Here is a 14,077-nt window from a genome sequence, read left to right as displayed (position 1 = left end):
TAGTGGGTTCTAGGACAGCCAGGGCTACACAGAGTCCTCAAAACGAACAAAAAGCAGCAACAACAACAACAAAAACCCAAAGCCTTTGTTGGGAAGGAGCATAAGATAATGAAAGAAAACAAACTTTGGAGTAACCTGTTTCCCAAGTCCTGCTCTCCCACCTGTCAGCTCTATGACTCAGAACAAATTTCTTAATCTTAGCAAACTTTCCTCTTCTCAGTTATAAGACTGATCATTGTAATCTTGGAATTACTTTGACTAGTAAGTGGGTTTATGTGAGAAGCACTTAACATATTAAATGACATACTCAATAACTGTCCCTTCCACCTTAAAATGAGAGGTCGGCAGCCAGCCCTCTGCAAGAACACTTTGTACAGGCATCTCTTCATTCCTTCAACATCCTCTGCCATTAGTTCATTACGAATAAGGATCATAAGAGAGGGCTAGTGTAAGCGCTGTCATGTGCCTAATGAGAGCATCGCTGAGACCCAGAGGAAAGTCCCTATTTTTAACCCCAGTGACACACAAGTTCTCAGAAGTAACAGGAGGAAGAAGGTAGATGTTACAGCCTCAGAGTCGACCGTGAAAGGCCTTCAGGGGAAAGTGTGATAAACAAACCATGAATGAGAACTAAAGGGAGAAATGTTGGAAAGCCAAGGCACTGAGCGTCTGGGTGAGCAGAGGGCCTTCAGTCAGGATGGGTGGGTGACTAAGGAGATAGAAAGGAAGATGGAAGGGATGAGTCACACTGGGACTTCCTCTGGGCAGCTGCACGCTTGCATCAAGTACAAAAGAGAAGTTCGCAGAAGAGACTGTCCCAGCGATAAGTTATGAGCGGGAGGAGTTTTCTCTCGAGGTTTGCTTTCCATTTATCTTTTGGTTCTTTATGTTATTCCAGGCCAAAATATTTCAGATGCCACTCCCTTATTCTTACTTCATTCATATTTTAGGCATATTGTAATTATTATAGCTTATCTAATACAATAAGGGCCACAATGGAAACAAGAAAGCAAGAAAGAGAACAGTTCTCTGGCACAGAAGACAGAGCTGCAGCTGAGTTCCACAGGATGCTTGAGTTGACCCGTGAAAGCTGTGGCAGAGCTCAGAGAGGTATTCTAGATAGAGGCAGCTCGAGAAGGTGGAGTCCCTGAGGTCGGTGAGAGCGGCAGGCCCAGCAGGAGTAGGCCTGTGTACACTGGTGTCTGCTACAGGCAGGATTCGGGGGCCTTGTTTCTAAGAGAAGAACTGGAGTTTGAGTCTCCAGCTAGTGAGTGGCTAGTGTGTCTGTTCTAAGGCCATGAAACGAGTAGTATTCTATAAGTGAGGGCAAGGCTGAAGACAGCTTGGGCTTGGGAGATGGACAGGCACAGCATACCTCCGTGGCTCTCCACATGACTTAAGTTGCTTTTATTTAAGAGCTCACTGGTTTCTCTGGGGCTGTTTTCCTCTCTTCTTGCTATGTTATGCCTCCGTTGATCTTTTCAGTAGTAGATTTCATGTGCTGTACGTGGTGTGCTTGTTTGATAGCTGTCTTCTGTTATGATTTATGTTAATGATTCTGGGCAACTTTCTTATAGGTTGTCAAAATTAAAACTGTCCCTTAGCCCTTTGCAGGGTAATCTGGGAAAGCACATATAGCATTAATGAACACAGTCCTAAAAACGGGGTACGGGGATGTTTGCTATGCAAACTTTCCTTTATTTGCCTATTTTATTTCCGTCTCTGTTCATTTCTCTTTTTTCTTTCAATCCAATAATTTTTCTCCAGGGAAGCAAACCATTTTCAAAGACTACAATTCTGCATTGTTGTATTTGACATGTATATTAAAGTTTTAATGAAAAATAAGCCGCATCTTCAGTTTTTAAATGGTATTTGTATAGAATAGCCATTTCTGACATTAGCTCTTGTCCTGGCTAGTTTTATGTCAACCTAACACAAGCTAGAATCGGGGAAAAGAGACTGAACTAAGAGAACGCCTCCATAAGATCAAGCTGTAGTCAAGCCTGTAGGGCATTTTCTTAATTAGTGATTAACATGGGAGGGCCCAGCCCATTGTGGGTGGTGCCACTCCTAGGCTGGTGTCCTGGATTCTAGCAACCAGGTGGGCTGAGCAAACCATGAGAAGCAGCCAGTAAGCAGCACCCTCCATGGCCTATGTCAGCCCCTGCCTCCAGGTTCCTCGACCTGTGTGAGTTCTTGCTCTGACTGCTCTCGATGATGCTGGAACTGGGAGTGTAATAAACCCTGTCTCTCCAGGCTTCTTTCCTTCGTGATGTTTCATCACAGCAATAGAAACCCTAACCAAGACAGCCCTGCAGATGTAGTTGTACAGAAGGAATATTTACTTTGTGCTTCCGCGTGTTCGCGTGTACTTTATGCAGCATCACACCATGCGCCAGAGGCATAATCTCTTATTGTGCATTTCCTTTGTTCAATTTTAAGACTTTAACAATTTGAGTCAAATGGGAATTGTTTAATTTGCCTAAATAGAAACTTTCATTTATAGTAAGTTTCTTCAAATTAGTTCAGCAGTAGCATCATTTGACGGGGGTAACTGGGATCGCTCATTTCCTCATTAAATACTTGGTAAGTTCCTGCCATATTCCTGGAAGAATAGAAAGAAGAATCACTAGTAACTTACATTTGAAAATAGGCTGTCAGTCTGGGCAGAGGGCTCAGTGGCTAAGGCACTTGCTGTGTAAGCAGGAGGACCTGCATTTGGGTCCCAGCACCATGTGAAAGTCAGATATGGCATCATGTGTGTCACCCCAGCACTGCGTGGGGTCCCAGGAGCTCAGTGGCCAGCCAGCACAACCAGACCAGCAAGCTCTAAGTTCACTGAGAAATCCTCTCTCAAAATATCAGGGGGAAAGCAACAGAGGAAGAAACCCAAGGCACTGTGGCCCGAGCACACATGCATAGGTAAGCATTCACAATTACACACAAACTCAAGACCGTGACTGAGAAAAACAAAAGCAGTTACTAGCCTTAATAATAAACAATAAACTACTTACCCATAGATATAAGAAAATATGTACCTGATAGGTAAATGGGTAGATGGGTGGATGGATGGATGGATAGATGGATGGATAGGTGAGTAGATTGGCAGATAGAAAGATACCTTCTGAATTAAAATTAATGATTAATGATGTTTTGATATTATATTGTCTAAAAGTATGTTTTAAAAATTAAGGTTGACAGATTCGTAATGGAATTAGAACGGAACCGGAATTTGAACAATACCATAGTTCACGTTGACATGGATGCTTTCTATGCAGCTGTAGAAATGAGGGACAATCCAGAACTGAAGGATAAACCCATTGCTGTAGGATCCATGAGCATGTTGGTAAGTAGGTTAAAAATTTAAAACAAGAAGGAAATTTCATAGGATATCCAAGTAAGCCTACTGAGGCTTGCCAGCTCGCCGAGTACTTTCTCACGGTTCCAGGCGGCTTATACAAGCTGGGCTACTGAATCCTGTCCATATAACTGATCATACTAATTTTTATTTCCATTTAGAACAACAACAACAACGAAAAAAACACCACAGAGAAAATGAGTAACTGCGCCAAAGTTCCAAACCTAATAAAACAGCAGGGTAGCATTGTAATCTTCCACTGCAAATTAAATTTTCAGAGGTGTTCTAGAGAGAGTGGAAGAGCAGGCAAAGGAAACGTTGTGTTTTGAAGGTTTGCAAACTGGTTTGCAGACCAGGTCTGGCCTGTCATCACTTTTTGTAAAGAAACTTTGTTAGGACAAATGGCTGTGGCTCTTAACTTATTACCGTCACATTCGAGGAACACGACGGAATAGAGTGGTGCTAACAAACACACCTGCACAACCTCCTGTGATTAGTGTGTCTGAGCTTTACAGGTGTTGCCGGCCCCTACTTGACAATAACATAGCTTGTTAATATATTTACAGTGTAATTAATTTTTCCCACAACTCAGAATCAGTTGTCTTTCTGACCACCGAGTTGCCTTTTCTTTTGGCTGTCTTAAATCAAAGCGGAGGGAACCGGAGCCAAGCCTGTGGCTGAAAACGTATTCACTACCAGGAGGCACCTGTCTACAGCCTCAGCACTCAGCAATGCACCATATCTCCTCTGAAAGCAGCCGCTAGGATAGATAGGTATTTGTATCACAACAACACTGGAGAAGCCAGGAGAGTTGCTGCCTGTGGCACCCTCCTTCCAATGCCTTAGATAACTATAAACCTGTGGCCTACAATTACTTTATTATGTATGCATCTGTAATCCATCATGCGCATGCAGGCAACTACTGATCTGCTCCTAAAACAATGCTTGTTGAAATGTATTCCCCTTTCCTATAAACCACCAATGCAATCTGAAAGAAAAGCAATAATGCATATCTGTATATGTACATGTGCATGCTTACATACATTCTGTAGCCATGTTTGAGCTAAACTAGGTGCTTTTGAAACCCTCACATATTTTCTTCCCAACCTAAAAATTAAACTTCAGGTTCAAAATTCTTATTTTTATGTGCTGAACTAATCGTTTTCCCTTCTGAAGACAGTTGAAGCTAATTGTTTTGTTTTGTTTTGTTTAGTAAACTCATTTAAAAAAAAGTTTATTTATACATTAACGGAAGTGGTGCTACATGGGAGATTCTTCCAGTCTGCTAGTCATAGGATGCTTTGGTGACTTTAGTGGAATTTTTTAATTTTTTGAATTGACACTGAGAATCAGCACTTCTTCCCCATCGCAGCATACAGGGCTGCGTAAGCCACCTCTTCTTTTTTTCACAGACAACTCTGTTTTTCCTCCTAATTCTTCAGTTTATACAAAGATCAGTAGGGGTGAATTAGCTCTCTTTTCTGGGATCATGAGAAATCCAAGATGGATTCACTAAGGTGGAGCACTTCCACAGTGGTGATTAGAATGGCCTCCACCTCACACTTCCTTGTCTCTGTGTGATGCCCAGACACTAAGTGCTGTAATTTACCCTTTTAAAGTGCTCTGAGTACTTTATAGTAGTTGCAGAGCCATAAACATCAGAAGTGGAGGCTGCAAGCTCTTCAGACTGAGGCTGCATGACCCAAGCATCATCTCCTTCTCCTTCCTGTAGTTTAAATCACTGGGCAGGTCGCTGGGCAGGAACTACACTCTGCCTTCTGATAAGACTTAAGTGTAAAAGTATTGCGGCTGCCGTTTGCAACGTACTACAAACCCAAGATGTGAGGAACTCATACCTTGTAAAACTTTGGTTCTTCATTAGATCTGGCCTTCATGGCAGTGTCATAAGATTTACTTAGCATTAATAAACTGTTACTTTATGTATGTGAGAGTTTTGCCTGCTCATATGTGTATACTACTTAATGTACCTGGTGGCTGGTGACTCCAGAAGCCCAAAGGGAACACTGGATGCCCTGGAAATGGAGTAACCATGGTTGTGGGCCATGGTGTGGGTTCGTGGTATGGGAACTGAACCCAGATTCTCTGCATGAGCAGCCAGTTCTTACTCTGAAGCACTGAGCTGTCTCTCTGGCCTCAGGCTTGCTTATTTTAAAGCATTGCTTGGCCTCTCCAGTGCCATCTGCACTTTCTCTTCCAGAGCACTGAGCAGGGACCAGGATAGTTTGAAGTACTGTCAAGATTTTTGTGATGGCTTTTCACAATGATTAAAGGAAACCTGTTTTTTGTTTTGTTTTGGTTTTTTTGTTTGTTTTTTTGTTTGTTTTCTGGAATAATTCCTTCATGTGATACATGGCCTGCGTTTCTCTAGCACTCACTTAGGTTCCAGATAAAGGCTCCATTCAGTATTAAACTTTGCTGTAGATGACATTAGGGTCCTGCTCTTAACCAGGTCCACTGGCAGACACCGTCACGAGCAGGAGTTACTAAATACTCTTGTGTTTTCATTCTCAGACTTTGTAGTCTCATGTCCTAGCCAAAATGGTTTTGAAAAAAAAAAAAAATCAAGCCTTAAAAAATAAGACTCAATTTTGAAGTCCTTTTTAATTTTTTAAGCACTTCATTTTAGAGGTTTAATATTGCTGATCAGATTTTAGGCCTTTAATTTTTTTGTTCTGATAAAAAGATTTTTCCAGGTGGGGCAAATGTTCACTCCACCTTGAGCATCTCTGATACAAGACATATGAAATATATTTCTAAAAATTTTGTATTTGGGCTTTCACCTGCATGCACATGGATACACATGAATGCATGTGCATATATGTACACAAACACAAAAAGGGATTCTGGTACATTGTTTATTTCAGACTTCCCAATTAAGAATGGTTAACTGGAAAAAAATTATGTAAACATTCCCAAATATAAAAACTTAAATATGAAATACTTCTGGTCCCAAACAATTAAAACATGTTCTTCTTACATCATATTATACTAATACTTTCTATACATGTTACTTTGCATAATATGTATACTATTGGTATTTTCTTATTACTTTATAACTGTTCTATTTTATTTGCTGTTAGTTTCCACTATCGTCCAGGTTTTAGATATATATTATATTCATATGTATTAGTCAGAGCTATAACACATATATATGTAATATGTATTATGTGTATTATATGTATATATTGAAGCGTAAATACTGGAAATGTTTTTTTAATTATTTAAAGCTATTATTTGCTGTGTAGAAGTGGATAACCTTGAACCTCAAGCTAGTAGTTCTCCTGTCTTAGGCTCCTAATGGCTGGAATCACAGGTATCCACCACATCCACTTCGAAGAATTTCTCACTGTCCTGCTTATTGCCTGGTATCATGCTATAAATTTAGAAGTAACACTGAGACAGGGTCATGGTTTTTAAGAAAGTCAAGACGTGGTTCAAGACAGTGGCTTATAAAAGAAATGTCCTTGAATTGAAAATGCACATCAGTAATGTGTTTCTTATGAATGCACTGATCGATATGTCCATTTAGGGTTGTTTATTTTCCCCTATGGGATCCATTTTCTTTCAGTCAACTTCAAATTACCATGCAAGGAGGTTTGGTGTTCGTGCAGCCATGCCAGGATTTATTGCTAAGAGGCTCTGCCCACAACTTATTATAGTGCCCCCAAACTTTGACAAATACAGAGCTGTGAGCAAGGAGGTAAGTGGACGTCTCACCCCAAACCCTTTTACTGCCTTTCTGTCACCTGAACAACTCCAAATGCCTGTCAAGGTTTGGTCTCCCCTATAGTGAATGCTGAGCTGTGTACAGTGTGCAGAACACACTGCTCTGTTTCCCTTTGGTCTCCCCTATAGTGAATGCTGAGCTGTGTACAGTGTGCAGAACACACCACTCTGTTTCCCTTTGGTCTCCCCTATAGTGAATGCTGAATTGTGTATAGTGTGCAGAACATACCTCTCTGTTTCCCTAATTATGGTCTCACTTATAATGAATGTTGAGCTGTGTACAGTTTACAGAACATACCACTCTGTTTGCCAACCCTTTGCCTTCCATGTATTTTTTCATCTACTCTCAATCTGTCAAATCTCTACAATCTCTCAAAACTTTGAATAGCCTTAATAATTATAACATAAAGTTAATTTTCAGTATTTTTCTCCATGTATAAAAATTTTTCTAAAGCAATCTAATATTTCTAATATATAGAACCTATAAATTCATCATTAATAACTTCGATCTATTCTAAATAAATTTATTATTATTTTGTGTTGTTTGTTTTATTCCAGGCTAGCCTGGAGCTCACCATGTAGCTCAGGCTAACCTTAAACTCTTGAGTGCTAGGGTTGCAGCCATGGGTGCCTAAGCCTCTCTCTGTGCTTCGAAATAACAAAATTCCCGTAGCTTGAGTAGTTGGTTTGCTTACTTCATAATCTTTCCCAGGTAATGCCATGTAATGCCAAGTAGACTTTAAGGAAAATGGGTGTTCCCTTACTTTGAAAAGAGTCAAGTACAGAGATTTGTTTACTTAGTAACATTCTGAACTATCTATGTGAAAACGTTGTCATTCTTCTATTTTCATTAAAACTGATTTGTCATACAGTTCGGGGACTTAAATCCTGAGTTAAAATCAAGTGTGCATCACTTTTAGACTGCTGTTATAAAAGTGGAAGTGGTCAGAGACTACTGTCTGAGCCTGACCTGTAATCTCTGCACTGTGGAGGCCAGCTTTGACTACTTAGTCATTCTGAGGCCAGCCTGAACTATATGAGACTGTATTTCAAAGAAAAAAGGAGGAGGAGGCAGCATCTGTCTTGATATAAAGATATATTTTTTATTAATTTTTAATTGCATGTTATGTTTGCGCCCGTTTGTGGTAGGCATGTGTGTGCAGATGTCTAGACCGAGAGATGACTGTGAGACATCTGAGACGGGGGCCGGGAGCTGAACTTGGGATCTCTGGAAGAGCAGTGTGTGCTCTCAATTGCTGAGCCATCTCTGTAGGCCTGGCATGGTCGTTGCTACCGTTTAGACATGCAAGGAGCTTTAAATTCATTTATTTTATTCTACCTTATTTTCCCTAGAAATATCACCCCTATATCAAAACAGTTTTATTAATTCAAAACAGTATGTTAAATCAATTGCTTTATGCCTACTTTTGAAAAAGTGGTAAGCAAAGGGAACATACCTTTGATAGTTATTTTTTCTGTATTCATAGTTAAAATAAGTAAACTATTAAGTACAGATTTTTAAAAAAATCTTATAAAGACTTTGTAAGAAAAATCTTCAATCCTACACAGTAAAATTTCTGACGGTATGACCATGGGTGCAAAATTATATTCAGTTGTCTGTCATCTGGTATTTATGTAAGTTAGAAAAAAATCTTCAAATTCGAGCAATGTCTATCTAGTTATTATACCAGATGAATGTTACATGTGAATGTAGTATTGATCCATTCATGCTTCTGGCCTGCCTAGTGGGTGTAAGGATCATCTATTTCTGTTTTGTCCAAGTGTTAGGGTAACTTCTTAGAGCTAAGTGCTTGGTGTTTTGGAGAGCGGTCTATTTTAGTTCTTGTGACAGTGATCCATGCCCGGGGTGAGAGGTGCTGAGCCACGCCTCCAGGGAGCATCTGTCATTCAGGCTTAGCGACCTGCAGGTACAGACTTTCCAGAATGTCACTTTCACTAGAAAGATACTGTTTGCATCTGTTGCAGAGTGATTTCCTCCACCAGAACAAAGCTATGCAAGGCACTCTGAAGAAGAGTGCACTGGTTCACATCACCATTTTCTGAATTTCCCCTTAGTTGTTCATGATTGTGTTAGGATAGAACAGGGTTATTTTTATATAAAACAAAAAGTTGTCTAGTGATATGACAGCTTTTAAATTTTAGATGAAGAACAATTCAGCAAAGACCTTTTCTATGGTGTAGTATAGGTTATTTTGGCAACCATTTCCTCTTATTTCCACTAATTCTTTGATAGTTAAGACAAAGAGCAAACCACTCCTCCGTGCTCTCATGTAATAACGCTATTCCATAAAATGCCATGAAAGGCATTTCTGAACTGTATTACCTGTGTATCTGATCTTTGTATATGTTTTTCATGTCACGACACAACTCTAAACTTCATCTATCATTTAATATAAACATGCAATTATACTATAGATTATCATCTTTCCCAGTCCAGATTACTGTAAATTGTTGCTTTGTTTTCTGAGTATTCTTCATATTATTATAATTAACTGAAATGTACTGTTCTCTAAAATATGATGGTACTTTACATTCCTATTTCAAATGAATAAGAATCTTCACAAACGAAATGAGGGAGAGCACTGCCCTGCCCACTCCTCCTGACTGTGACTTTAAACCTCAATCATTTTTTTTTTCTTTTCCTACCAGAATACTGTCTGAGATTTATTTGGCTTGCTTGTGTTTCTAGATATAGGATGCCGGGATTCAGGTTGCCTCAGATGAAACTATTTCATGGTCTTCTGCTTTTGTGATCTATTTTAATGCAAAAGAGAATTTGACAAATATCCACTGGTAGTAAATTATTTATTCCTTAAATCCGTGAGCTATTGATTGCAGGATCATTAATATAGTTGCAAAGTAAGAATATTCGTGCTGCTTTTCAGAGATATAAGACAGGAGGTTTTGCTGTGGCAGCAAAATTTAAACTTGTTGTTGTTCTTCTTCTTTTTGAAGGTTAAAGAGATACTTGCTGAATATGATCCCAATTTTATGGCCATGAGTCTGGACGAAGCCTACTTGAATATAACACAGCACTTACAGGAAAGGCAAGATTGGCCTGAGGACAAAAGAAGATTTTTCATCAAAATGGAAAACTGTGGAAAAATTGGTAAGCAATGCATTAAAACTACCAGCTAAAAACTAACAGAAAGCAGCTCTTTGAATTAACCCAACTAATTCATATAATAATATTAGTTTCCTCTTTGTAAAAATGAAAAACCAGAAACTTAAAGTATACTAATGGGTTTTTTAAATTAAATATATGCAATCTCTTTTAAAATCAGATGAAAATGTTAAATCTCCAGATTTTAAGAATTTACAGACGTCTTTAGAGTATTTGCAAAACAGTTATTTTCTTAATATCAAAACATTTCGATTACACTGAAGTGAAGGAAGCTCTCTGTTTAAAGTGGCTTTTGTTGTTATTGTTGATAAGAATCAGATTTTTTAGAAGTTTAGCCTTAAACACACCAAAACCTTTGGTGATCTCATTGGTCTTTGTTCCCAGGTTTTCTATAATCTAGTTCTAATACAATAGTGTGGCTGTTTTCAACCCTGCACACATCCATCAGCTTCTCTCCTTTCTTCACCATAGACCTTGCTGTGACACGTGAGGGAGGGGCAGCAGTAGACCTGATGTCTTCCTCTGTCAGTCTTTTCTGAGGCAAGGTCTCTGGGGATCTGCTGTTGTTGTCATTGTCCCTCCCATCACCCTTTACCTCTGAGGCCCCGCTATACCTAGCCTTTATGCTGGTATTATAGATCTGAACTCAGGTCCTCAAGCTTTCGTGGCAAGTGCCTTACCTGCAAAGGCACCTCCCCAGACCCTTATGATTCTTCTACACAAGTAAAGGATTCGGGACACCATAGATTTGTATTATTTATCCAAAGCGATACAATGAAACAGTCAGATGTTACACATTCTGCCTCCAGTCCCTTTGCCAAGAGGGCTATTACTTTAAGTGTCTGACCTGTCTTGAATCCATGAACAAAGGTCGCCCAGCTGAAAAGGTGACCCAAAAGGGATTCAGTCACAAACCACAGCCACATTTCATGTGCGTAACTTATTGACAGCATCACAGGGGCTAGTCAGGGGCTAGTCAGTGGTGGGCAAACAGGCTAGCAACACCCTTGTACAAAAATGGTGGGTGTATGATGGAATCTGATTTTTTCTTTTTTTGTTTTTTGTTTGTTTTTTGTTTTTGGATTTTGTTTTTTGCTTTGTTTTGTTTTTTGAGACAGGATTTTTCTACATAGCCCTCAGCCCTACCTATCCAGGAACTCACTGTGTAGACCAGGCTGGCCTCAAACTTTGAGGTTAAAGGCTTGTGCTACCACACCCATCAAATTCTAAACCTCACACTGTTAGAAGCTCGCCTTGTTTGCAGCAAGTTTAATATGAACATCAAATCAAAGCCTTATTACCTTATTTCCTAGGCGGTTGGTCTCTTTTTCTTTGATGGAAACATCAAAAAAAAAAAGAATAATAGTTTCTGGACACAGAAGCTTGGAACAACAACAAAAAGACTTTGCTCTTTTGGCGTGACCTTATTGTTTGGGCATTAGTGGTATAAAGTCTGATGCCTATTCTGTTAGTTTCTTAGCATTTATGAGAGAGGAGGAGAGGAAAATCACTAACTGATGTTAAGCACCCCTTAACAATTACTCTTGCCTTGTGTTTAAAAATGCTTTAGGCTTAAGGTAAATGACTTACTCTCTGCCAATGCTCCTTTCAGTGTCCAAGCTGCTGCTGCTGAAGTGATGTCATATCAGTTTGCTCATTTGCAGAGTGGTCTCTTCATCTATTTCATATTCTTGAGCAAATGAAATGGCTTAACTTTTGTTTCTTATACATAACTCCCTGTGGGCTGCACTCTTAGGACTAGCAAACCTTGTATTTACAGGGTATTGCAAGTGGCAGGTGATTGATAGATCTTTCTTTAAAATCAGACATCTTCCTATTTGCCCTTTTGTAAAAGATTCTTTGTCTCTAAAAATAGGTGGTGAATTATTGCCTTTATTTGCAAATAAAATATTAAGCATTGTTTTATTTCTGCTTTGCCATACAAAATCTAGCTGGCAAGTGTCAGGCTGTGTAGGAAATTCAAATGCTACACACTTGAGTACTTGCAGTTCACATGGAGTGGTTTTGTTGCTCTGGTTGCTTCAGTAATGGAGAGTGTGAAGAAGTTTCATTCAGGAGGAAGAAGCACTTCAGCAGCTGGTTACACAGCCAGGCCACACAGAAGTAAAGTACAGCAGTGTTGAAAAGATGCCTGTGTTGCTCTGAAGCAGCTCTGACGGTGCACCAGAAACAGCATCTTTGCTTCCTGGCCTAGAGAGCATAAGTGCGAGTCACTGCAGAGGGGCCTCAGGAACCTGACCAGGTTGCACTGGCCTGCATTCCCTCTATGGCCCTTTAACTTGACCTCTGTTCAGCTGACTGGATTGGAGGAAGGGCTTCTGAATATCCTTCATTTCAGCTGATCTATCCTCTTACTCCTCTCCAAGTTGCTCTAACGTTTAAAAATCAGAATATGAAAATGGGAATGGCCTGAAGCACAGATGTAATGAGAATAGATAGGTTGTACTGAGTGTGGCCAGCTGATTTGGATTTGGGGATTTCTACCTGTAAAGCAACTCCTACACCATAATTAAAAGTCAAAACTAATCAAGTATACTGTTGCATTATTTATATATATCTTTGAACATTTTCTTTCTGCCTTCTTTCCTTCCTTCCTTCCTTCCTTCCTTCCTTCCTTCCTTCCTTCCTTCCTTCCTAAGAGACAGCTCTGGCTATCCTGGAACTCACAGAAACCTGACTGCCTCTGCCTCCCAAGGGCTGGGCTTAAAGGTGTGTGCCACCACTCAGCTTTCTGTAGACATTTTCTAAAGCTAAGTTCATTTTTTTAAGTAAAGTGCTTTTAACTGCATCTGGAAACTTAATTTAAGAAATTTAAGCTCAGTACATTTTCATACCTATAATCTCAGCACTCAGAAGACTGAAGCAATAGAATTAGGAGTTCAAGACCAGCTTGGTCAGGGTGCATAGTTAATGTGAGGCTAACCTAAGCTTTAAAAATATATATATATAATTGTTGCTTTTCTGTATTTACCTTGATTTGGACAATATACGTGATATGAAATGAAATCAGAAAACTGTGGTTAATCTTATAAACACATTTAAATTGTTTTTACCCTATTTTAAGCTTAGAGAACAGTTTTTAGTGGATTTATTCATGTGAATATGTTTAATATTGTCATCCTCCTGTCTCACCCTCTCATGTACTGGGGTCCTGGGATCACAGGCATGCGCCATTGTGCCCAACTACTCTACTGCTTCTTCTTCCTCTTTTTTTTTTTTTTTTTTTATCAGAGCTAAAGACTGAACCCAGGGCCTTGCACATGCTAGGCAAGTGCTCTACCACTGAGCTGAATCCCCAACCCCACCACTCTGCTTCTTAACAGTAACATTTTCCAGTGTATTGATAATTACACTTTTTACCTTAAATTTTGACTTCATTAGTTGGATCAGACTCTAAGTATTTGTATAAAGAAGTTCTGCTTTCAGGAATAATTTCATTTACAGCAAAGGCACGCTCAATGAAAGTAATATTTTGTTAGCAAGAAAGTTAAAAGTGAAATCAGCATTTGAAAAGAAACATTTCAGAGTATTTTAATATTTTTAAAGTTTCTTCCATGAATAAAGAGGTTTTTTTTTTTTTCTCTTCCAAAGCAAAGTTTAATTTTGGTTGCAATTATTTCTACTATTCAAATGCCTTTCCTCCTCATTCCTAACGCTAGCTTAAGAAGATTCTTTTTCTCCTTATAGAAAAATAAAGTGAAAACTATTTCCTTTCTTAAATAAAATGTAATGGACATTGTAAGCTAATGAGTTTTTACTAAAATATTTTCTTTAAAACATACACTAAAGAAATGGGTGCTGCTCTT

General features: G+C 39.2%; 1 protein-coding gene across 1 annotated transcript in view; it reads left to right on the top strand.

Annotated features, from left to right (window-relative positions):
* The window catches only part of Polk (DNA polymerase kappa), a 61,277-nt gene that overhangs the window by 29,132 nt on the left and 18,068 nt on the right, over positions 1–14,077 (top strand). The window contains exons 4-6 of the mRNA XM_076927212.1: positions 3,194–3,346; positions 6,948–7,079; positions 10,082–10,235. Coding sequence (XP_076783327.1) covers positions 3,194–3,346; positions 6,948–7,079; positions 10,082–10,235 — 439 coding nt within the window. The remainder of the gene's footprint in view (positions 1–3,193; positions 3,347–6,947; positions 7,080–10,081; positions 10,236–14,077) is intronic.

This window comes from Arvicanthis niloticus, chromosome 29, assembly GCF_011762505.2.
Source record: "Arvicanthis niloticus isolate mArvNil1 chromosome 29, mArvNil1.pat.X, whole genome shotgun sequence".
Lineage (NCBI taxonomy): Eukaryota > Metazoa > Chordata > Mammalia > Rodentia > Muridae > Arvicanthis > Arvicanthis niloticus.
Note: the sequence above shows the minus strand (reverse complement) of the source record. Positions and strands in the feature narration are given on the sequence as shown.